The sequence below is a fragment of the Salvelinus sp. IW2-2015 genome, linkage group LG1 (assembly GCF_002910315.2).
Source record: "Salvelinus sp. IW2-2015 linkage group LG1, ASM291031v2, whole genome shotgun sequence".
NCBI lineage: Eukaryota > Metazoa > Chordata > Actinopteri > Salmoniformes > Salmonidae > Salvelinus > Salvelinus sp. IW2-2015.
The window spans coordinates 49,748,987-49,775,411 of record NC_036838.1 but is presented as its reverse complement, the minus strand read 5'-3'; the positions used below and the strand labels follow the sequence as shown (position 1 = coordinate 49,775,411).

Genomic DNA, 26,425 nt, shown 5'->3' with positions numbered 1-26,425 from the left:
AACTAAGGGGCCTAACTCGAACCATGAGTAACAGCCCCAGACCATCCACCAAACTGTACAGTTGGCATTATACATTGGGTCATGTAGCGTTCTTCTGGCATGTGCCAAACCTAGATTCATCAGTCGGACTGCCAGATGGTGAAGCGTGATTCATCACTCCAGAGAACGCGTTTCCACTGCTCCAGAGTCCAATGGCTGCAAGCTTTACACTACTCCAGCCAACGCTTGGCATTGCGCATGGTGATCTTAGGCTTGGCTGTGGAAAGCCATTTCATGAAGCTCCCGACGAACAGTTCTGGTGCTTCCAGAGGCAGTTTGGAGCTCGGTAGTGAGTGTTGCAACCGAGGTCAGATGATTTTAACGCACTACGTGCTTCAGAACTCGGCAGTCCCGTTCTGTGAGCTTGTCGCCTACCATTTCGCAGCTGAGCCGTTGTTGCTCCTAGATGTTTCCACTTCACAATAACCACACTTACAGTTGACCAGGGCAGCTTTAGCAAGGCAGAAATTTGACGAACTGACTTGTTGGAAAGGTGGCATCCTATTACGGTGCCATGTTGAATGTACTGAGCTCTTCAGTACGGGCCATTCTACTGRCAATGTTTGCTATGGAGATTTGTCGGCAACGGGTGTGGTTGAAATTGCAGAATCCATTCATTTGGAGGGGTGTCCGCATACTTTTGGCCATGTAGTGTATCTCCTTCAAGAGGGAAACCCGCATTATTCTGATCCACAGGCGGGAGCTCTAAGCATTTATACTATTAATCCTGTTCTTAACACATTCACTTCGACAGACCATTTAAAGGTCTGGAAGCGTTTGTTTCAAAATGATTTTCTTCATTCACTCAGTAATAATTGCAMGATTATTTTTCTAGCTTGGTTACAATACAATAGTCTAAAATAGTTGATTTGTTGAAAAGAGACTTATTTAGTCACGTAGTTAACCAAGGTAGCAAGCATTTCATTTTATTTTGACTGCAAGCTTCTGCGACCTGATCTCATAGAGTTTCGTATTATTCCTAGACACTCCATTTAGTATGATATGTTATGTTTCATATGGGTGTATTAATTTGTGGATGACCATCATCCATCTTGTATGATATGTTACAAATTAAAATGTGTGTATATTATGAAATGCACAAATTCCAATTCGTACAGTATGTTACGAATTTCCGATACGAATTACAATTTGTTGTTGCTAATGTCAGCTAGGTGGCTAATGTCAGCTAMGTGGCTATTGTCAGCTAGGTGGCTAATGTTAGCTAGGTTAGGGTTAGGAGTTATGTTAAAGGGATGGTTAACATGCTAAGTAGTTGCAAAGTAGCTAAAAAMTAGTTGCAATGTTGGTAATTAGCTAAAATGCTAAAGTTTTCCATGATGAAGTTGGAGCACTCAACCTTTTTGGGTTGCTAGACATTCGTGTTATACGCCCATCCACTCCATTTTGATCCCCGCCTCCTAAAAACCAAAGACTGAAGAAGGAAGTTCTGGTAATCAGGTCTGTACAATGCTGGTCTGACCAATCAGAATCCATGCACCAAGACTGTGTTGATCACGTGGACTGGAGTATGTTCCGGGTCACCTCTGGGTATTTTTTATTTAACCTTTATTTAACTAGGCAAGTCAGTTAAGAACAAGTTCTTATTTACAATGATGGCCTCGGGGCAGAGAGACAGATTTTTACCTGGTCAGCTCGGGGATTAAGTCTAGCAATTTTTCAATTACTTGCCCAACGCTCTAACCACTAGGCTACCTGCCACCCTTATAACATCAATGAATACACCAACTCAGACACCGGATTTTTGAAAAAATGCATAGATGTGATAGCAATGGTTTCTTCCAAAACTTACCCGAATCAAAAACTGTGGACTGTGGACCAGACGGCATCCCTAGCTGTGCCCTTAGAGCATGTGCAGACCAGCTAGCTGTTGTGTTTTCGGACATTTTCAATCTCTCTCTAGCTCAGGCCGTTATCTCCACCTGTTTCAAGATGTCCACTATCATCCCCGTGCCCAAGAAAGGGAAAGTAACTGCACTGAATCACTACTGACCCTTAGCACTCACTTCCGTCATCATGAAGTGCCTTTAGAGTCAAAGACCACATCACCTCCTTCCTTCCCGACACACTCGACCCTCTCCGAAAAAGATCATCAGGAACATAAGCCACCCGAGCCATGGCCTGTTCTCCCCAATTCCATCACTCAGATTCTGGCAATACAGACATCCTACTCTGCCCCCACCCCAATGGACATTTTATCATGCTGAATAGCCACCACTACTCCTTCCTCCCTCCCTCCCTTTCAATGGACAATTACGCTGCCCACACCCGATGTACATTTTATATTTAAGCAATAAGGCCAACGGAGGTGTGGTATATGGCAAATATATTCATGGCTAAGGTCTGTTCTTAAGCATGATGCAATGCGGAGTGCCTGGACATTCCCCTTAGCCATGGTATACTGGCCATATACAGTATCACAAACCCCAGAGGTGCCTTATTGGTATTATAAACTGGTTACCGATGTAATTAGAGCAATAAAAATAAATGTTTCCTCATACCCGTGGTATACGGTCTGATAAACCACGGCTTTCAACCAATCAGCATTCAGAGCTCGAACCATCATTGTCACATTGTCACTGTAAAGTCCATGGAGAATAAGTGCACCTCCTCCCAGCTGCCCACTGCACTGAGTTTAGGAAACACTGTCACCACCGATAAATCCATGATAATCGATCATTTCAATAAGCATTTTTCCAAGACTGGCCATGCTTTCCACCTGGCTACCCCTACCTCAGCCAACATCTCAGCACCCCCTGCAGCACCCCCCCCCCCACGTTTCTCCTTCACCCAAATAAAGACAGCAGATGTTCTGAAAGAGCTGCAAAATCCGAATCCCTACAAATCAGCGGGGAAGACAATCTGGACCCTCTCTTTGTAAAATTATGCGCCGAAATTGTTGCAACCCCTGTTAGCCTATTCAACCTCTTTCGTATCGTCTGAGATCCCCAAAGATTGGAAAGCTGCCGCGATCATCCCCCTCTTCAAAGGGGGAGACACTCTAGACCCAAACTGTTATAGACCTATGTCCATCCTGCCCTGCCTTTCTAAAATCTTCGAAAGCCAAGTTAATAAACAGATCCCCGACCATCTCAAATCCCACCGTACCTTCTCCACTATGCAATCTGGTTTCCGAGCTGGTCATGGGTGAACCTCAGCCATGCTCAAGGTCCTAAATCATATCATAACCGCCATCAATAAGAGACAGTACTGTGCAGCCGTCTACATCGACCTGGCTTTATACATCTGACCCTTCTTTAGACACTCTGCTAACAAACCTACAAACGAGCTTCAACGCCATACAACACTTCTTCCGTGGCCTCCAACTGCTTTTAAATGCTAGTAAAACTAAATGCATGCTCTTCAACCGATTGCTGCCCGCAACCTCCCGCCCGACTAGCATCACTACTCTGGACGGTTCTGACCTAGAATATGTGGACAACTACAAATACCTAGGTGTCTGGTTAGACTGTAAACTCTCCTACCAGACTCACGTTAAGCATCTCCAATCCAAAATTAAATCTAGAATCGGCTTCCTATTTCGCAACAAAGCCTCCTTCACTCATGCTGCCAAACATACCCTCGTAAAACTGACTATCCTACTGATCCTTGACTTTGGCGATGTCATTTACAAAATAGCCCCCAACACTCTACTCAGCAAACTGGATGTAGACCATCACAGTGCCATCCGTTTTGTCACCAAAGCCCCATATACTACCCACCACTGCGACCTGTATGCTCTCGTTGGCTGGCCCTCACTGCATAACTGTCGCCAAATCCACTGGCTCCAGGTCATCTATAAGTCTTTGCTAGGTAAAGCCCTTATCTCAGCTCACTGGTCACCATGGCAACACCCACCCGTAGCACGCGCTCCAGCAGGTATATTGCACTGGTCATCCTCAAAGCCAACACTTCCTTTGGCCGCCTTTCCTTCCAGTTCTCTGCTGCCAATGACTGGAACGAATTGCAAAAATCTCTGAAGCTGGAGACTTATATCTCCTTCACTAACTTTAAGCACCAGCTGTTAGAGCAGCTTACTGATCACTGTACCTGTACACAGCCAATCTGTAAATAGCACACCCAACTACCTCATCCCCATATTATTACTTACCCTCTTGCTCTTTTGCACCCCGGTATTTCTACTTGTACATCATCATCTGCACATCTATCACTCCAGTATTAATGCTAAATTGTAATTTTTTTTCTTTTCTATTGTGTTATTGACTGTACGTTTGGTTGTGTAACTCTGTGTTGTTGTCGCACTGCTTTGCTTTATCTTGGCCAGGTCGCAGTTGTAAATGAGAACTTGTTCTCAACTGGGCTACCTGGTTAAATAAAGGTGAAATACTAAAAAAAAACWGTTGTAAATGCGTGTGTAATATATTTATTTATTTTTTCATTCACACCTGCACTATTGGAGCTCGGAGCTTAATAATTTTACTGTACACTGCAACTAGGCATGAGACTAAATAAAAATCTATCTATAGTAACAATGTTATACATAGTGGTTCCTATGTAGTTACATGGTAATAACTGTAGGCCTATAGGTTAAATATGCAGTATTTATCAGTGTAAGTGACTGTACATCTGTGTGGTATATTTATCACACTAACTCTTGTCTCTTCCATCTTTTCCAGGCACAGTCCAGGGTGAGGCAACATGTCAGACAAGATGTCCAGTTTCCTCCACATCGGGGACATCTGCTCTCTCTATGCAGAGGGCTCCACCAGTGGATTTATCAGCACTTTAGGGTATGTCTGTCTGCCTACTGTTATACTGCTGCATATGAATCCAATCCCTCTCAACTTGAAAGACGCACATGCTCATAGATTCATGTCTGTCACAGTACACATCCAAGGTCAGACATGGGTTGTTGTACATTTACACATAAACATGCACATACACACAGAGCCAGGTACCAGTGAAATAATGAACCTGGTTGGTGTTTGGGGCCAGGGAGACAGCTGGAACTGCTGCCAAGGTGATAATGTCAAATAATGTAGGGGTTTATTTAACGGCTTAGTCTGAGTCATGGCTTTTATTTCTCAAGCTTTAATAATGTTTGCTCCTCTAGTGTTATTAGCAGAATAAACTCTTACTCATTCCATTGTTATTAAAGTAATACCATTTGATACCGGTTTCAGCTGATGTGGTGGAGCATATAATAAGAAAAGCTAGACTGCAGAATACTTGTCATTGAGGTGATAACGTTCTATGCCCTTAGAAGACATCTTGAGAAAAGGCAAGAGAGAGTGTGTTTGGAGCTGGAGTGTGAGAGGCAGAGGTCACAGAACATTTTTGGAGTCCAGCTGAGGATGTAGAATAGCAGTGGAGAGGGAGGACTGAGGACACAGAAGTGAGGGGGTTAAAGGCGAAGGAGAGAGCGAGGGGGAGGAGAAAGTGAAACAGTAGGGACGGTGAGTGTCAGGGAAGAGAGGAATGTGTTTGAACAAGTGAAATGTTATATTGAATGGGATAGTGTCAGTGGGATACAGAGCAGGTGATGTGTTGGCTGTTTATAGGATGTGTTGGCTGTCCTTTTTGTCTCTCTTCCAAGTTGTACCATTAGTAAAACCATGAAATGATGGTCCTAAGTGGCTTAAATTATTTTGCTTCCTGTGTTTGAATTTAAATATTGAGAGCTTATGCTGTATACATTATACAGAAGCGATTGCTCAAATTAAACTGTACATTTTAACTCGTCCTTCCCCTATGTGATCACACCCATTTAACAGAATTTCACGCCTAAACTTTCATCACGGCTCAGTGAGGGTTGAGGGAGATCATTGACTGAAGCATGAGCTGAATTCACAACAAGGCTGATGAGCTTGACAACACTTCATCCTCTAGTTCTCTGGCGTCAGAGCTGCGAAACTGCCTCGTCTCCTTCCTGTTCCTCCCTTCTATTTTCTGCTCCTGCCTGTTTGTTGTTCTTTTCCCTCAGTGAAAATGAACACGGTATCTGTGTTGCCATCTCCACTCTTAGCCTCKTTTTTAGCATTGTGATCCATGCCTCTTAATCATACATCGTCACTATCTGGCCCTTTGCTGGGGCCCCATTCAAGCCTTGCCCTGCCATCTCTCAAGAAGCCCCTGCTCTTACATAAATTGCATAACCAGGCCATGGAAACAAATGTGTGCATGGCTTTGAAGAGCAGCACCTTGACCATATTCGGTTGTCAAGTTGCCAGCCTGGTAATCACTTATTTTTTTTCTCCCTCTGGTCCCCTCTCTGTTGTGGTGGCCCTCTGTTAGGAGATGAGCTGAAGGGAAGGAGCTATATTTAGCAACAGCAGGCAGTGTACAGGAGGCTGTGATACTGTTGGTTGTCTCTGTGTATCATACTGACCATTTATAAAGCTTTGTAATGAGCCACCTGGTCTGCAGCTGGTTTTGAGAGGACTGTTCTGTTCACTACTGTACCAGGGGTCTGGCCTGGGCTGGCTGCTTCTTGGAGCACAGAGCAAGACTGCTGCCCTTTGCTGATTTTACATCGACGTTATTACACCTCTTTACATTATTACACCTCTTTACAGGCTCTGCATAGGAATTCAGTTGAATGACGTCTAGCATCTTCCTTGTAMTGTGTAGGCTGTATTGTTCTGTAGGACATTATTATATTGTTTAAATAATGTGTAATTCATACAGATACATTTATCCATAATCCATAATCCATTTATCCATAATCAGTACAATTCAGTGCATCCATGTGATGCATGGACAAGATATTAGTAAATAAAACAAATAGCCTAAATCTATCGTAACCCAATTCATTTCCCTTGGGGATATGCTTACAGTGTGTTTTTATTTAAACAATATAATAATGTCCTASAAAACAATACATAGCCTGCACAGGCTATAAATGGAAAATGCTGACTGGACTGGCTCCAGAACCCCATCGAGGTGTCATATTTATCTTTCCGACTACCTGCCAAGCATCCTGTGTTTTGCAGCCAGGAGTAAATCTGAGGCCTATAATGGACTGAGCTTTTATGAAATTGATTATTCCATGGGTGTTATACCTGTGTAGTAACAATGTAAATACTATAGTAACAGCAGTGTAGTTACATATTATTTTAATAAGTGCTTTGGGTGTGCTTTATAATGACAACTGAAGGGAGTTGAGTGTTTTTCTACTACACAAGTAGAATAAGGAGCGGTCTCTATTCCTCTTGTGTAATTACAATAAACATTCAACTCCATAACTGTTATTAGTTAACAATACTATGTAACATGTCAATACAACGTTGTGCCTTGTGTAATGTGTTGCTACACAGGTATAAGAGCAACAACTCTGATTTAAAATATCCGACACCAATAGTGTTAATGGCTCAGCAGAATGCTCCAAGAATGATGATCCAGATGAGGACTTAGTCCCATTCTTGCATTGCTGCACCAAAATAGGAATCAGACAGAGAGTGGTCCTCTGTAGTTCAGATGGTACCGAATGTCGCTTGCAACGCCAATATAGTGGGTTTGATTCCCGGACCACCTGTACGTAAAATGTATGCATGCGTGACTGTACAGATGTAGGATTTTACACTGAACAAAAAATACATACAACAATTTCAAAGATTTTACTGAGTTACGGGTTATATAAGGAAATCAGTCATTTGAAATAAATTCATTAGGTCCAAATCTATGGATTTCACGTSGCTGGGAGTACAGCTATGCATCTGTTGGTCACAGATACCTTAAAAAAAAGGTAGGGGTGTGGATCAGAAAACCAGTCAGTATCTGTTACCACCATTTGCCTCATGCAGCGCAACACATTTCCTTCGCATACTCTTAGAGGAAAAGGGTTCCAAAAGGCTTCTTTGGGTGTCCCCATAGGATAACCCTTTTTGCCTCCTCTGTGGAAAGGGTTCTACCTGGAACCAAATAGGGTTCTCCTATGGGGACACCCAAAGAACACTTTTGGAACCAGCGTGCCACTGGCCATCAAAGGTGAGCATTTGCCCACTGAAGTCGTTTATGACGCCGAACTGCAGTCAGGTCAAGACCCTGGTTAGGATGACGAGCAAGTAGATGAGCTTCCCTGAGACGGTTTCTAACAATCTGTGCAGAAATTCTTTGGTTGTGCAAACCCACAGTTTCATCAGCTGTCCGGATGGCTAGTCTCAGACCATCCCGCAGGTGAAGAAGGCGGATGTGGAGGTCCTGGGCTGGCGTAGTTACACATGGTRTGCGGTTGTGAGGCCGGTTGGACTTATTGCCAAATTCTCTAAAACAACATTGGAGGCGGCGTATGGTAGAGAAATTAACCTTAAATTCTCTGGCAACAGCTCTGGTGGACATTTCTGCAGTCAGCATGCCAATTGCAGATTCCTTCAAAACTGGAGTTGTCTGTGGCATTGTGTTGTGTGACAAAACTGCACATTTTAGAGTTGCCTTTTATTGTACCCAGCACAAGGTGTACTACCTGTGTAATGATGTTTTAATTGGCTTCTTGATATGCCACACTTGTCAGGTGGATGGATTATTTTAACAAAGGGGYAATGCTCACTAACAGGGATGTAAACAAACTTGTGTACCAAATTTGAGAGAAATAAGCTTTTTGTGCGTATGAAACATTTCTGTGATCTTTTATTTCAGCTCATGAAACATGTGACCAACACTTTACAGGTTGCATTTATATTTTTGTTCAGTATAATTTGAGCCAGTTTGCTACAGCAGGAAAATAATCCTGCAGCAACAGGAAATGGAAATTATGTGGATTATAATTACTGGAATAGTTTGTAGGGGGTTGATACATTTTTTTGTTAGGGCAAATCAAATCTGAAATTTCAAAGTGGAAATTACTAACTTTAGAGGCCTTTTTCAAAACTCAAATACACTACAAGTTTGTACAAAAGCATCTGTTAAATGGCATATATTATTATATATTAGAGTGCTTGATGAATGCCATTCACAGATGTTCAGGTGTTCAAATTCCAAGTGCCTCTATCAATTCAGCTGTGTTTTCTTAAGTTTAATAAAGCTCAATGGATTTAGATGTTTAGGAGTTAGGCTAAATGTGAATAGCCATGTAATAATAAGTATTAGTAATAATAATGCAAAAAAAATCTAGAGCCCTTGAAACCCAAGAGTTTTAACCACCTAAAAGCTTTATTTACAGGCACAGCTCCAATCCTTTAATATTCCTCATTTCACCAGCTTCTCCCAAACCAAATATTTATTTTCATAATACCCCCTTAATACACATTTCAGCCAGGAATTCAGAGGAAATTTCAGTTAAAGCTGTTCTTGCTCTGTTTATTTTTTAGCTCAGAAGGTTTGGTTTAGTTCTGAGTGAGCAGACTGGCTTAGTATTGCTATGAATGCCCTTACAGCAGGTAGACGATGAAACATAGTTCATCCACTAATTAGACTGCTTGATTTCAGGCCTTCATGTCCTTATACTGTAGGTTCTCTCAATGCGCGGCTTCCAGAGAGGGCTGTGCCCTGCTCGGCCAATATTGGGCATACTGAGTTTGATGGACAGTTCCCACAGCAATCTGCCCTCTACACCTCTTGACCAATAATCTTGTTGTTGATACAATGAAGTAGTGCCATTATGCACTGTGATGCTGATTTGTGATGCATGCAGGGTTAACATAGTCTCTCTGCCACCTAACTCCAATCAGAGTCTGGAAAGGCTCTTGATGTTGTCGGCACGATGGGTCGATAAGGATAACACAGTGCCACCGACACGGCCAGCTACCAAGGARTGTGGGCTCTCCTTCCCCGTGGCTGACTAGAGTAAMACAGTTAAACATGTTAACCCTCGCAAGGCTGCCGGCCCAGACGGCATCCCTAGCCACGTCCTCAGAGCATGCAGCCAGCTGGTCTGTTTACGGACATATTCAATCAGTCTCTATCACAGCCTGCCATCCCCACATGTTTCAAGATGGCCACCATTGTTCCTGTACCCAAGAATGCAAAGGTAACTTAAGTGAGTGCTACGGGGCGATAGTCATTTAGTTATGTCATCATGAAGTGCTTTGAGAGACTAGTCAAGGATCATATCACCTCCACCTTACCTGTCACCCTAGACCCACTTCAATTTGCTTACCGTCCCAATAGGTTCACAGACGATGCAATTGCCATCACACTGCACACTGCCCTATCCCATCTGGAGGAATACCTATGTAAGAATCCTGTTCATTGACTATACAGTAGCTCAGCATTCAACACAATAGTACCCTCCAAGCTGATCATCAAGCTCGAGGCCCTGGGTCGGAACCCCGCCCTGTGCAATTGGGTCCTGGACTTCCTGACGGCCGCCCCCAGGTGGTGATGGTAGGAAACAACAGCTCCACTTCGCTGATCCTCAACACTGGGGCCCCACAACACTGGCGCCCCACAAGGGTGCGTGCTCAGCCCCCTCCTGTACTCCCTGTTCACCCATGACTGCGTTGGGCATGCACGCCTCAAACTCAATCATCAAGTTTGCGGACGACACAACCTTAGTAGGCTTGATTACCAACAATGACGAGACAGCCTATAGGGAGGAGTTGAGGGCTCTGGGAGTGTGGTGTCAGAAAATATACTCCCACTCAACGTCAACTAAACAAAGGAGATTATTGTGGACTTCAGCAGAGGGAGCACCCCCCTATCCACATCGACGGGACAGCAGTGGAGAAGGTGGAACGTTTTAAGTTCCTCAGCGTACATATCACTGACCAACTGAAATGGTCCACCCACACAGACAGTGTGGTGAAGAAGGAGCAACAGCGCCTCTTCAACCTCCAGGAGGCTGAATAAATTTGGCTTMGCACCTAAAACCCTCACAAACTTTTACAGACGCACAATTGAGAGCATTCTGTCAGGTTTCATCACCGCCTGGTACGGCAARTGCACTGCCCGCAACCACAAGGCTCTCCAGAGGGCGGTGCGGTCTGCACAAAGCATCACTGAGGGCAAACTACCTGCCCTCGAGGACACCTACAGCACCCGATGTCACAGGAAAGCCAAAAATATCATCAAGGACAACCACCAGAGCCACTGCCTGTTCACCCCGCTATCATACAGAAGAAGAGATCAGTACAGGTGCATAAGAACTGGGACTGAGAGACTGGAAAAACAGCTTCTATCTCAAGGCCATCAGACTATTAAATAGCCATCACTAGCACAGAGAGGCTGCTGCCTACATACACAGACCTGAAATCATTGGCCACTTTAATAAATGGAACACTAGTCACTTTTAATAATGTCACTTTAATAATGTTTACATATCCTGCATTACTCATCTCATATGTATATACTCTATTGTATACTATTTACTGTATCTTAGTCTATGCTGCTCTGACATTGCTCGTCCATATATTTATATATTCTTAATTCCATTCCTTAGATTTGTGTGTCTTGTTAGATATTGCTGCACTGTCGGAACTAGAAGCACAAGCATTTCGCTACACCCGCAATAACACGCGTATGTAACCAATAAAATTTGATAATGATTGGTTTTCATMTATGTCTTTCTCACTCAAACATCCACATGGACAGCCACACAAGCCCCGAGCACCGCCCCCTTCCKATACAGTTGTTGTGTTTTCAAACCCCCCCCCCCCCCGGAAAAAGAAAACGTCTAAGAGAACCAATCAAAGCTCATTAAGAAATAAGCACAAATCTGTGCAAATATTGCATTTACAACGGCCTCCTGTCCAGACCGGTGTGTCAGCTCTCCCTCGCTGACCATGTGAGTTGCATCAGCCAGGCTAGGAGTAGCATAGATCAAATATAGGTTGTAGTTATGAGTAAAAGAGAGGTTTATTATCCAGATGGAGATTACAGTACTGAGCGACTCAACAGTATTGTTTGTGCTGTGTATGCACGTGTATCAGTGGCATTCACTGCTCAGAATGAAACTTGTGGCTGATGTATTGTTTGTCTGTTTCTGCAGGCTAGATGTATGTGTAGTTAGAAGGATGAGTGTTTGATTGACAGCTGTCATTGCTCCTCCTGTTCCCAGGCTTGTGGATGACCGCTGTGTGGTACAGCCAGACACAGGGGACCTCAACAACCCGCCCAAGAAGTTCAGAGGTAATGAGTACACCCCTTCTATCACTCTGTTCAGGCTGCTGTTCAAATGCAAGCGTCCAACCCATACTGTGGGATCAAAGAGTCAGCAAGGAGTTATGGCATTGATTCATGTGACCTTTTTTCACTCTAGTTTCCTCTCTTAGTCCATTCTCTGCTCAGATTGTCATTACAATGGATATGATGTCAGCTGGAAAAAGCCTTGTAGAATCTCTTCCAACTCTGAGGCCATCATTGCAAGAGGATTATAACTAAGTACTGTGGGTTTAACCGAGTGGTTTGTGCTCCATGTAAGCATTAGATCAGTAGTTGACACTGAGGAGATTTAAAAGGTATGTTGAGACATGGAGCCATGACCCCTGATCCTTTGTTATGACATGTGAACTGATGTCTGTGGAAATGAAACTCTACTGAAGCTAATTAACCTTGTTTTCACCTGACTCCCCTCACTGAAATGTGGCACTAGACTATACTGCAGTACAGGATACATTACAGTACAGTTAATACACCACATTGTGTGACCTAGTGAGAGACCTGTACCCTGTGTTAACTCTGGTGGGGGTGGTTAACTCTGATTCCCTRAGTTCTTTCACCACTAAACTAAAATTTTCCTCCATATTATTCTTATACTTGTATCTGGTAGTGGCAGCGTTTTTTAAATTAAAGGTGTTGGCAAATGTATCTAATGTCTTCAGACTATGAAAAGATGGCAGAGTGCCATGTTTCTTTCATTATTGAGGCTGATTCATGCAGTCCATTTCCTGCAAATGTAAGCAGTGTGGATTACGCCAGAACAGAGTTTAGTGTTTCTGAGACTGTCTGGAACAGGCTTGTGTGTTCTGTGAGTAAGAGATAGTAGGCTATTTACTGACAGTTTCTCAAGGCATTTAGGATTGTTGTCAGGAATACATTTTAGTCATTTAGCAGACGCTGTTATCCAGAGCGACTTACATTGCATTCATCTTAAGATAGCTAGGTGAGACAACAACATCACAATCGTAGCACGGGGGGAGGGGGGACTTATTTAAGATACTCTTCTTTAAGATACTCGTGAGACTTATTTACGATACTCTTTAAAGAGATAGGGTATCGGACGTTTRCAGAAGATGGGCAGGGACTGACATTAGACGTAAGCTTTTTCCACCATTGGGCAGCCAGGACAGAGAAGAGTTTTGACTACAAGACTAAGCTAGTATATAGCCTGGTCATGAGTCATGCTCCGGGATCATGCATTAGATCTGATTGATCTACATACAGTACATCTTTCATGACAGGTCTGACAGGCTTCAATGCTCATATTCAAAGTATTTCTATGAACAGATTAGCATTCCAAATCATATAGATTGATGCAGTAGTGCCGATTATGCATCCTACTGGGTGTTGGACTCCTGTGTGTTGCCAGGGTTTTCCTACAGTAATGTTGCCTGTGAAATGTCAAACTATTTGGTGGCTTTGAGGCCCATTTGTCCCTAAAGCGAGCCCTGGATAATTTCTTGATGTTGATTGCAAACCCTTGTTCCCAGCTTGCTGTTATTGGGGTTTGGATTTGAGCAGGCTGAGGCAGCAACAAATATAGTTGTTTAATGTGAGATTGTTTACTTCGCTTTCACTGGAACTAGAGCTTCATATCTTCAGAGGCATCTTAATCCAGTAACAACACTGTCCTCCAAAGAAAACAAATCATTCTACGAGTGTATTTTGATGCCACTGCTGTTTCATGCTTGGATGTTTTGGAATTCACCTTTATTGTTTCAACACGTCTAATGCCAATGGTTTGTTGTATAGTCATTCAACAACACCAAATAGTCGGCCCAATTACTGTGATTAAAGAGGTGATAGTACACTGGTGTTTGTCATTAATTGCCATGGCTCTCTGTCAGTTTGAACTGGAGCCGGGTCAATCCTATTGCCATAGTAACAACATATTGGCCTTTCCCTGATGGAGATTTCAATGGTGGATTACGTGTGCTACTGTCTCTTTAGCTCATGTGGAACACATCTGCTTAATGCAAATGCTGAATTTCATAATGAACTGTGTTTGGTACAGAATATGATGATGATGATGATGATGATGATGATTATACTAGACTACACTCTCATGTATAGTAGCACTTCGATTGAAACTAGATTAGGTTATTTTGGGGAGAGCTTTATCTACCAGCTATGGATTTGTATGATTGGTTGGGGTTTATATCAAGCTTCTGTTTTTAACTTTATTCTCAGTCTTGGCGAACATATGTAACTTTTTCCCCCACTCAACCATACAACCTAGCCTAGACGTTATTGAGAATTCTAGTCTGATCAGACAGTAAAAAAACAACCTGAGTGTTGACAGTTTTTACAGTGGATCCCTCCCTTTACCTCAAGGTCAGTGCAGAACGATTCTGGTAGCAGCAGAGAGGGCCTGCTGGGAGTGGTTGTGATGCTCCTGCTGATGGGCACCTGGAAGCTCTGGCTGCATACGGTCTCAGTCTCTAATGGAGCCGTTTTTAAATTAGCACAATACATTGGCAGGCCTCCAGTGCAGACCTTTGAAAATACATTTTTGAGTGGCAATCACGTCATTTCAATGTGAGTTTCATTTATTCGAATCAAGGTCATGGAAATTAAATTGACCTTTTTATCCCTGAAAATGAGAGTCCTAGTTTACTTTATATAGCATGTCCGTGTCATTGTCACACAAATCACTCTATATTATGTCAACCTTCAGTGACAATGGTGACAAAATGAAGATGTACTGTGTAATGAAACACACCACAACTCCTCTAGTATATTGTTCTCTCCTGCACTGTAGCACAATGGAAGATGATTCAATGTAAGGAGACATGTCTGTTGTTGCTCAGGGAAATGTATTGCTTCTGGTTAGTTGTGTGATTTGCTAAATGGATGGTTTTGTGGGTTTTTGTTTTTGGCGCAGGAGCCCAAGATACAGTAGTTTGACAGAGAATGTCAACTCCTTCATGTCAAGCAGCTGTTCAGTCTCTTTCTAGAGGCTCAGTAGACTCAGGAGGCAGCACCATCTCTCTCTTTAGGCCTCTAACAAGACTGGCCCAAATATGTCACTGCTTAGTATTGAGAAGAGGAATCAATAGCTACTATAGCAGCAGGGTACCTTACTATCTTTGTGCATTTTCATTCTCTTTGGACTGAGAAAACAGGCCTACGTAAAACATCTTTAGCCACGATTGTTTCTGCTCAATGGCATGTATTGTCAAAATGGTGAGCTGTTTTTGTTTGTTTGCACGGCTGTTGTTTCAGTTCCTCAAATAGCCACATTAGACATGCACACTACTGGACAATAATCTATTTAATCATAATGTAATCATCTAGGCTTGGAACCTTAGTTGCAGCAATGGGAGTGACTGAAGTTATCTGGACCGATGGTGTATTGGGATGTTATAGGTCAGAGGAGTTAAAYAGTTTATCTGAGGGGTAGGCCTTAAATAGTAATGGTAGACTCCAACTCCTTTTTAAGATGGCGCTGACAGACTCGGTCGCCCTGTTTCTAGCTCCTAGCCAACTTTGAAGTATTTTGTATTCATTATTTATATTTCATTATTTGTTCAGAATGTTTCTTATATCATTACCTACAGCAGAAAATAGCTTTTGGACATTAGATCAGCAGTCACTCAAGCAAAATTTGCACAAAAATGGGTCATTTGTTTGAACTTCCCGAGGCAGCTCTATTCAACCTGGGGGTTGCACTAAAACGCTGACGCCGGAGAAGAGGAAGAAGTGGGGCCCTAGTCAGACTCAGACGGCATGCATATACAGTCACTGCTTCAGATTATTTTACTTGCTGATGTTCAGTCCCTGGACAATAAGGTAGACGATCTCCTTCCTGACAGACATCAGGGACTGTAACATACTCTGTTTTACGGAATCATGGCTCTCTCCGGATATATTGTCCCCGTCCATTCAGCCAGCAGGGTTCTCCGTCCATCACGCAGACAGTAAGAAGGAACTCTCCGCGATAAAGAAAGGTGGAGGGGGTTATTTCACGATTAACAACTCATGGTGTGATTGTGTTAACTTACAGGAACTCAAGTCCTTTTGTTCTCCCGATATGGAATATCTCACCATCAAATGCAGACCACATTAACTCCCAAGATAATTTTCTTTGGTCATCGTCACTGCCGTGTATATTCCCCTCCAAGCCTACACTGTGCCTTCTTTCAAGGAACTACAATAGACTATGTACAAACTGGAAACCACATATCCTGAGGCTGCAATTATTGTAGCTGTGGACTTTAATAAAGGAAATCTGAGGAAAACACATTTTATTAACACACGCATATCAAGTACTTTGGATCATTGTTTCTCTCTCTTCCGGGATGGCTACAAGGCCCTCCCCCGCCCTCCCTTCGCCAAATCAGATCATGCCTCCATTCTGCTACTCCCCACCTATAGGCAGAAACTTAACAGGAAGCACCCGTGGTAAGGACAGTTTCAACATTAGTCTCATAAGAGCTTTGCAGACCTGTTTTGTGCAATATTTGCCCATATATTATTTTTCTTCAAGCTCGGTCAAGGAGTTGGGTATTATGGCTAGAGCAATTTTCAAGTCTTGCCATTTTCATTTTCAAGCAGATTTAAGTCAACTGTAACTTGGCCACTAAGGAACACTCATGTTCTTCTTGTTAAGCAACTCCAGTGTATATTATATTATATAATAAACTTCCGGCGCCGAAAAGAGATGGCTGCCTCGCTTCGTGTTCCTTGGAAAATATGCAGTATTTTGTTTTTTTACGTGTTATTTCTTACATCGGTACCCCGGGTAATCTTAGGTTTCATTACATACAGTCGGGAGGAACTACTGAATATACGATTAACGTCAACTCATCATCGTTCCTACCAGGAATATGACTTTCCCGAAACGGATCCAGTGTTTTGCCTTCCACACAATACAATGGATCTGATCCCAGCCGGCGACCCTGTGCGACGCCGAAAAAGGGGAAAACGTGGCAGGTCTCGTGTCAGGCTTCGGAGACGGGCACATCGCGCTCCACTCCCTAGCATACTACTCGCCAATGTCCAGTCTCTTGACAATAAGGTTGATGAAATCCGAGCACGGGTAGCATTCCAGAGAGACATCAGGGATTGCAACGTGCTCTGCTTCACGGAAACATGGCTAACTCAAGGGACGCTAACGGAGTCGGTGCAGCCAGCTGGTTTCTTCATGCATCGCGCCGACAGAAACAAACATCTTTCCGGTAAGAAGAGGGGCGGGGGGTATTGCCTTATGATTAACGAGAAGTGGTGTGATCATCATAACAACACACAAGAACTCAAGTCGTTCTGTTCTACCTGATCTAGAACTCCTCACAATCAAATGTCGACCGCATTATCTACCAAGGGAATTCTCTCAATCATAATCACAGCCGTATACATTCCCCCCCAAACAGACACATCGATGGCCCTGAACGAACTTTATCTGACTCTTTGTAAACTGGAAACCACACACCCTGAGGCTGCATTCATCGTAGCTGGGGATTTTAACAAGGCTAATCTAAAAACAAAACTCCCTAAATTCTATCAGCATATCGATTGTGCTACCAGGGCTGGAAAAACACTAGACCATTGTTATACTAATTTCCGCGACGCTTATAAGGCCCTCCCCCGCCCCCCTTTCGGAAAAGCTGACCACGACTCCATTTTGTTGATTCCAGCCTACAAACAAAAACTCAAACAACAAGCTCCCGCGCTCAGGTCTGTTCAACGCTGGTCCGACCAATCTGAATCCACGCTTCAAGACTGCTTCGATCACGCGGATTGGAATATGTTCCGCATCGCGTCCAACAACAATATTGACGAATATGCTGATTCGGTGAGCGAGTTCATTAGGAAGTGCATTTGACGATGTCGTACCCACAAGCAACGATAAAAAACATTCCCAAACCAGAAACCGTGGATTGACGGCAGCATTCGCGTGAAACTGAAAGCGCGAACCACTGCTTTTAACCAGGGCAAGGTGACCGGAAGCATGACCGAATACAAACAGTGTAGCTATTCTCTCCGCAAGGCAATCAAACAGGCTAAGTCTCAGTACAGAGACAAAATCGAGTCGAAATTCAACAGCTCAGACACAAGAGGTATGTGGCAGGGTCTACAGTCAATCACGGATTACAAAAAGAAAACCAGCCCCGTCGAGGACCAGGATGTCTTGCTCCCAGACAGGCTAAACAACTTTTTTGCCCGCTTTGAGGACAATACAGTGCCACTGACACGGCCCCCTACCAAAACCTGCGGGCTCTCCTTCACTGCAGCCGAGGTGAGTAAAACATTTAAACGTGTTAACCCTCGCAAGGCTGCAGGCCCAGACGCATTCCCAGCCGCGTCCTCAGAGCATGCGCAGACCAGCTGGCTGGTGTGTTTAGGACATATTCAATCAATCCTTATCCCAGTCTGCTGTTCCCACATGCTTCAAGAGGGCCACCATTGTTCCTGTTCCCAAGAAAGCTAAGGTAACTGAGCTAAACGACTACCGCCCCGTAGCACTCACTTCCGTCATCATGAAGTGCTTTGAGAGACTAGTCAAGGACCATATCACCTCCACCCTACCGGACACCCTAGACCCACTCCAATTTGCTTACCGACCCAATAGGTCCACAGACGACGCAATCGCAACCACACTGCACACTGCCCTAACCCATCTGGACAAGAGGAATACCATGTGAGAGAATGCTGTTCATCGATACAGCTCAGCATTTAACACCATAGTACCCTCCAAACTCGTCATCAAGCTCGAGACCCTGGGTCTCGACCCCGCCCTGTGCAACTGGGTCCTGGACTTCCTGACGGGCCGCCCCCAGGTGGTGAGGGTAGGTAACAACATCTCCACCCCGCTGATCCTCAACACTGGGGCCCACAAGGGTGCGTTCTGAGCCCTCTCCTGTACTCCCTGTTCACCCACGACTGCGTGGCCATGCACGCCTCCAACTCAATCATCAAGTTTGCGGATGACACTACAGTGGTAGGCTTGATCACCAACAACGACGAGACGGCCTACAGGGAGGAGGTGAGGGCCCTCGGAGTGTGGTGTCAGGAAAATAACCTCATACTCAACGTCAACAAAACAAAGGAGATGATTGTGGACTTCAGGAAACAGCAGAGGGAGCACCCCCCTATCCACATCGACGGGTCAGTAGTGGAGAAGGTGGAAAGTTTTAAGTTCCTCGGTGTACACATCACGGACAAACTGAATTGGTCCACCCACACAGACAACGTTGTGAAGAAGGCGCAGCAGCGCCTCTTCAACCTCAGGAGGCTGAAGAAATTCGGCTTGTCACCAAAAGCACTCACAAACTTCTACAGATGCACAATCGAGAGCATCCTGTCGGGCTGTATCACGCCTGGTACGGCAACTGCTCCGCCCACAACCGTAAGGCTCTCCAGAGGGTAGTGAGGTCTGCAGAACGCATCACCAGGGGCAAACTACCTGCCCTCCAGGACACCTACACCACCCGATGTCACAGGAAGGCCATAAAGATCATCAAGGACAACAACCACCCAAGCCACTGCCTGTTCACCCCGCTATCATCCAGAAGGCGAGGTCAGTACAGGTGCATCAAAGCAGGGACCGAGAGACTGAAAAACAGCTTCTATCTCAAGGCCATCAGACTGTTAAACAGCCACCACTAACATTTAGCGGCCGCTGCCAACATAATGACTCAACTCCAGCCACTTTAAAAATGGGAATTGATGGAAATTATGTAAAAATGTACCACTAGCCACTTTAAGCAATGCCACTTAATACAATGTTTACATACCCTACATTACCCATCTCATATGTATATATACTGTACTCTATATCATCTACTGCATCTTGCCATCTTTATGCAATACATGTACCACTAGCCACTTTAAACTATGCCACTTTATGTTTACATACCCTACAGTACTCATCTCATACGTAATAAACGTACTCTATACCATTCTACTTGCATCTGCCATGCCGTTCTGTACCACCACTCATTCATATATCTTTATGTACATATTCTTTATCCCTTTACACTTGTGTGTGTGTGTAAGGTAGTAGTGTGGAATTGTTAGGTTAGATTACTGTTGGTTATTACTGCATTGTCGGAACTAGAAGCACAAGCATTTCGCTACACTCGCATTAACATCTGCTAACCATGTGTATGTGACTAATAAAATTTGATTTGATTTGATTTGATATTTGGCTTTGTGTTTTAGTTTATTATTCTGCTGAAAGGTAAATTCCCCTCCCAGTGTCTGATGTGAAGCAGACTGAAACAGGTTTTCCTCTTGGATTTTGCCTGTACTTAGCTCATCCCGTTTCTTTTCATCCTGAAAAACTCCCCAGTCTTTGCCSATGTCAAGCATACCCATACCGTGATGCAGCCACCACCATGCTTGAAAAAAAGGAGGCACCTACTCCGGGATGTGTTGATGGATTTTTTTGCAGTATTACTTTTGTGCCTTGTTGCATACATATTCATGTTTTGGAGTATTTGTATTCTGTATATTTGTATTCTTCTTTTCAATTTGTCATTTAGGTCAGGGTTTCTCAAACCCTGCCGTAGGGCCCCCTCTGGAMGCACATTTTGTTTTTTGCCCTGGCACTACACGGCTGACTCAAATATCCAACTCATCAAGCATTGATTATTTGAATCAGCTGTGTAGTGCTATTGCAAAAACCAGAACGTGCACCCAGGGAGGGCCCTAGGACTGAATTCAGGAAACACTGATTTAGGTCATTATTGTAGAGTCCCCACAGTGTGGATTTATCCTCAGTTTTGTCCCATCACAGCCACTGAAATCTGTAGCTGTTTTAAAATCCACAATGGCCTCATGGTGACACCCCTTAGCAGTTTCCTTCCTGTCCTGCAGCTCAGTTCAGAAGGACGACTGCAACTTTGTGTCTGGGTGGATCAATACAAAATCCACAGCATAAATATTAACTTAACCATGCTATATATTCAATGTCTGATTTGTTATTGTTACCCATCTACCAATCACTGCTCTTCTTTATAAGGCTTTTGAAAAGTCTTTTGTAGTTGAATCTGTGCTTGAAATACAATACTTGAGTGAGGGACCTTTTTTTTATAGATGTTGTATGATTGGGGGACAGAGGAAGGGGTAGTCATTAAAATGTCAACCCCTATTATTTCAGAGTCCATATAACGTATTTTGAGATTTGTCAAATTTTACATCTGAGCTCATTTAGGCTTGCATAAACAAAGGGGGAGAATACTTATCTAACTTTTATTTTAGTTATTTAATTGTTATTCATTTGTAAAATTGTGTAGAATTTTCTTTTCACTTTGACATTATGGATGTTGTGTAAAACAATGACAAATTACTATTAAATCTATTCAATCGCACTTTGTAATGCAACATGTGAAAGTTCAAGGGGGTGTAGACTTTCTATAGGCACTGTATGTACATAGTCATTGAACACTGGTCACTTTAATAATGTTTACATGTGCATATACTGTATTCTAGTCATGGCTCATCCTATATAACTACTGCAACTTTTCTATTCATATACTGTCCAGTTGAAGTTAGAAACACATGCAATAAAAAGCTTTATTTTTACTATTTTCTACATTGTAGAATAACTACATAAGGAATCATGTAGTAACCTAAATATATTTTAGATTCTTCAAAGTAGTCACCTTTTGTCTTGAAAAAACTTTCAAAGTTCTTGAAATTGTATTTTTTWAATTATTATTTATTTATTTATCTTTTATTTCGGTTCTTGAAATGTTCTGTATTGACTGACATGTCTTAAAGTAATGATTGACTTTTAACAAGGCACACCCGTTAATTGAAATGCATTCCAGGTGACTCATGAAGCTTGTTGAGAATGCCAAGAGTGTGCAAAGCTGTCAAGGCAAAGGTGGCTGCTTTGAAAAATGTGAAATATAAAATATATTTTCATTTGTTTGGTTACTATGTGTTATTTCATAGTTTTTAATTCCCTATTATTCTACAATGTATAAAGTAATAAAAATAAAGAAAAATCCCTTGAATGAGTTGGTGTGTCCAAATGTTTTACTGGTATTTTGTGTGTGTGTGTATATATATATATATATATTAAATTAGGAGGAGGAAGGAATAATTCAGTTTTTTAGGAAAAATATCAAATCGAAGATGCACTAAATTACAGACTTAGGCTACCTACTTGAACTTTTTAGTTTTCTAAAGATCTCTTCTGAATATAATACACAGTATTTCCCACCTCTTTCTCGGAAATAGACCACAATGTCTTGCACTGGTATACTGCTTCCCCTTGTATTTTCCCCCCCAGGCCCTGTCTTGTGCCGTTGTATAATATGCCATATGTAATATGGTGTTTGAGATGCAAGACCAGATGGTTKATTGTATTTTAGCAAGACAAGTTCAGTGTGTTCATGCAACAGTACAGCAGGAATACGCTATGCAGATTTCCTGGAACCAAATCATGCCTAATATCTCTGACATACAGAGAGGCACACTCACTCACGGAGAAGCACTGTGCTTGGCTGGAGATTGATCAATACTCAACTGATTTACTGTGAGAAGGACAGCACTAGTGTTTGTGGAGTGCGCTCATCATTCTAGAATCTATCATCATTGGCCAGTGGAATGAGAGAGCCATGTTTATGGAAGCTAACAAGGTGTACCACATCTCTTTTTGAATGTGCAAAAGAACAGGGGCATAACATTTTCTTGTGAATTTATAACTGACTTGCAAATAATAGGCAAAGCCCTGCTCAAGACTGTGTGACATGTAGCCTATGCTTTGGTTTGGAGACATGTAAGCACACGAGGCCATAGCTCCTGGTCAGAGCGACTTTGGGGAAAAGTGGGCAGCTGCCACACTCCACTTTCAGATGAGGGAGCAGCGTTATACCCCTTAAATGACAGATTTTTCACAAATGTGAAACCCATTCAAAAGATTAGGGGACATGATCTGGAAGTAAATCAGAAGGGGCAATCACTTTCACTTGGTAATTTTTCACGGGCTGCAGCTCGTTCTAGCTATTTAATAAGCTAACTAGCTACAGAAATGAACAAACTACCTAGCAAAACAATACAAAAACATGAAAGGATGGCTAGGTATGTCAATTTAAAAAATCAGATGACCCACAAGTTTCAAACCAAAGGAGGAAAGATGAAGGCTTCATTCAGCAGGCACTAGGTAGCTGTGTGATTCTAGCTAGCYTTAGCTACACCACTTTTTTCACTGAGCTAGCCAGCTCGGTATATTGAAGCCAGTCACAAAATAAAATTGGGTGAAAATCCGTTACTCACTGAAGTAAAGTTGTTGCTGGAGTGCTGACAAAAGTTTTTAAGCTGTCATTTCACCATATGAAATAAACTACTTCTGAGCACTTTGTTAACCGCCAGACCAGATCTGGTGCATATGCGCGCATGCAGCTTGTATTGTAGTTCAGATCTGACACATGCAGTTGGACCAGAGCAAATCATCAGCCTACATTTAATCTTGGTTAACCCAGAACTCAAATCTTGCGTAAATTGGTCGGATGCTATGTTTATGTTGTCTGTCCATGAGAGATTAGTCTACATTGAATCCATGAGGTGAATACTATGTGGGTAGGTAGTGAACTACTTTGTTGTTTAGGGCAATGTCAGAAGTTTCTACTATTACTGAAGCTCTACCATTGTGGACATCTATGGCAGATTCAAGGCACCACGGTTATTGTGATTCCAAAGAAAGTACTCTTGAGATTGGCGTAGAACAATGGAGCACTTGTGGTGTTCTGAGAGTCCTAACAAGCCTGGTTACAGTTCACCTGCACAGTGAAAGGATCGCGTTCTCTCTCAGTGTTTGACAGGCATTGCATTTGAAGTATAGGGCGGCCTACTGAGGAGATGACACATGACAACCCTCCTAGTAGGTGCTGTGACATGAGCATGTTTCACCTGCAGGGGCCTCGGTGTCCTCGTGGTGCTTCAAGGTTTGTGTGGGGTGGAGCAGCATACTCGTGTTCACCCCACCTCTCCAGCCTCTCCCAGGCCTCATCATCACTCCTCCAAGTAGCCACAGTAACAGGACTGAGACTCCATGCTACGTCTCAGTGTGCCTGAGCACTGAGCAAAGGGAAAGTGTAGCAGACTAAGTCCTAAAATCCCTGTTGAGTATTAATAGCCCGGTTAAGCTGGTTTCCAGGGAGCATATGCCCAGCATTTTAAACCTCACTTTTTTCTCTCTGATCTGGGATTGGTACTATGCGACAGTAATTGCTTTTGTGTCATGTCTGACAGTTAGGTGTGTCTCTCCAGGAAATATTACCCTCTGCTAGGACGACTCGTTGCTGTCTGTGATAGTATTTATACACTTCTCAGAGAGCTGTGATCTCATGGATTGAAGGAGAGAAGGCAATGTTATTTGAAGAATGTGACCTGTTGAATCTTTTAACCTCTGATAATCACGATCATCCAAAGCATGTCGTAGTAATGTGAAAATTTTGAAATAAGTCTTTACAGTGTTTAGTACAGTGGGCTTCCTGCGTAAACTACAATTTATTTGATCTAAACCAGCATTGTTTTAAGCATTTCGATGGCCGCCTGTTTTATGTTGATTCCTGTCTCCGTTCCTCAGTGTATGCCCTCTGGGTTGCGTCCTACTCTACCCTGCCATTTCCTGCACAGTTTGCCAACTGTTCTTAAAAAGGAAACCCCACAACTGTTCATTCCCTTCCTTCCCACTGTTTAGCATTTGCATATAACCCTCCCCATTCTGTCCCCCTAACCTGGTCTCCTTCACTCCCTAAACCCACTTCCTCTCCCTCTCTCATATAGCCATCCCTCTCTTCTACTGCTCCGTTTTCTGTCCCTGGCTCCTCCTCCTGTGCTTACCCATCCAGCTCTTCCCTCTCTTCCTTCATGCGTCCCATGACAGCTAATCGCTGGACGCTGTGGCGTTTGTTGGCCAAGTTTTTGCTGTGTGCTTGGTGCTGGTCTGGAGCGGCTATTTTTACCTCTGTCACAGATAATCAGATATCCCATTATTGTGCTTTGCAGGTAGCCAGCCTCGGAACCGGAGGAGGAACTAGTGTGTTTTCTGTCAGGACTCACACTGTTCAAGATCTGATCATCTCTTTGCTATGTCTAAAGAGCTCTACTATCCCCAATCTGATCAGGCCAATGTGTTTACCTACAAGAGAATCAAAATGTCTAAAATCACCATCCTGTTATATTTATTTAGCTACAGTCATGTCCTTGTTATACTGACAACCGCTTCCATGCCCTTTTGGCAACTTTCCACTGCTTTATATGTCATGTACTGAATGTTATGAATTTGATAATAAATCTTCACCTGTTTTCTCTGTCTTTCCAGACTGCCTTTTCAAGCTGTGCCCCATGAACAGGTACTCTGCACAGAAACAGTTTTGGAAGGCAGCAAAACCAGGTGGAAACAGCACCACTGACACAGTGCTCCTCAACAAACTCCACGTGAGTATCTCACTGCCCATTATGCCTGCTGGTTCTAAACTACGTGCATTGCCGTGTTGCTGAGATCGAGCAAATCATTACAAGTGAAACACTCTCCAAGTTTATAACACGACATAAACCCAGATCTATATTCCATAAAGTACGGCTTCTTATTCTTAATGTGTTTTTGGAGCACTAAATCTAATTGGTGGCCATTATATTCTCTGACATCTCGTTTTATCCCTATATTTCAGCATGCTGCTGATCTGGAGAAGAAGCAGAATGAATCAGAGAACCGAAAGCTGCTAGGAACTGTTATCCAGTACGGAAATGTCATTCAGGTATGAGCAGGAAGAGTAGGGGTGATAAGGTAACAAGGAGATTGAGTTTGGTAAAGCCACAATACAACAGTGTCATTAAGGTTAGTGGAAAGCCTGGAGCAGAGAGGCAATACAGCTCTTCCATAAATGCAGCGAATTATCATCCAGGCCTTGTCATCCCCTGCATATGTGACCAGTGATAGTCTCCTATGCAGAAATTCGATCATCAGGCCACAGGGAAACGGGTCTAAAGATCCACTAGAAGTACATCCTATAGTGTGTCAGTTGATTTCAAGTGACAGACCCTCAACCAGAACACCCTGGTAGTTGTGATATCTGTCATCTAAAAACACCAACATATACTGTATCTATTTTAGGGCAGCTGTCTCCTGAACTTTAGTCCTGAACATGCTCTCAGAATTGTATTGGCGGAAGTGGTACAGTAGGTGTATTGGGTTTATGCGTTTTAGGGGTGTGATGACAGGTAAGGTATTGAGGGCAGTAGGGTACAGCTATGCTCCTCTGCCAGTGTTTGATATTTACCACAGGCTTACTGTGGTAAGTGGTTGCAGCACTTGAGAGCATGCATTGTAAACACATGTATCTGTAATTGTCTGAGA

At 43.1% G+C, this 26,425-nt stretch overlaps 1 protein-coding gene across 1 annotated transcript in view; it reads left to right on the top strand.

The window, feature by feature from the left end:
- LOC111969325 (inositol 1,4,5-trisphosphate-gated calcium channel ITPR1-like) overlaps positions 1-26,425 on the top strand; it is a 165,818-nt gene that overhangs the window by 4,109 nt on the left and 135,284 nt on the right. Inside the window, exons 2-5 of the mRNA XM_070445560.1 lie at positions 4,695-4,808; positions 12,011-12,081; positions 25,391-25,506; positions 25,740-25,826. Of these exons, the coding sequence (XP_070301661.1) occupies positions 4,717-4,808; positions 12,011-12,081; positions 25,391-25,506; positions 25,740-25,826 (366 nt within the window). The 5' untranslated portion in view covers positions 4,695-4,716. The remainder of the gene's footprint in view (positions 1-4,694; positions 4,809-12,010; positions 12,082-25,390; positions 25,507-25,739; positions 25,827-26,425) is intronic.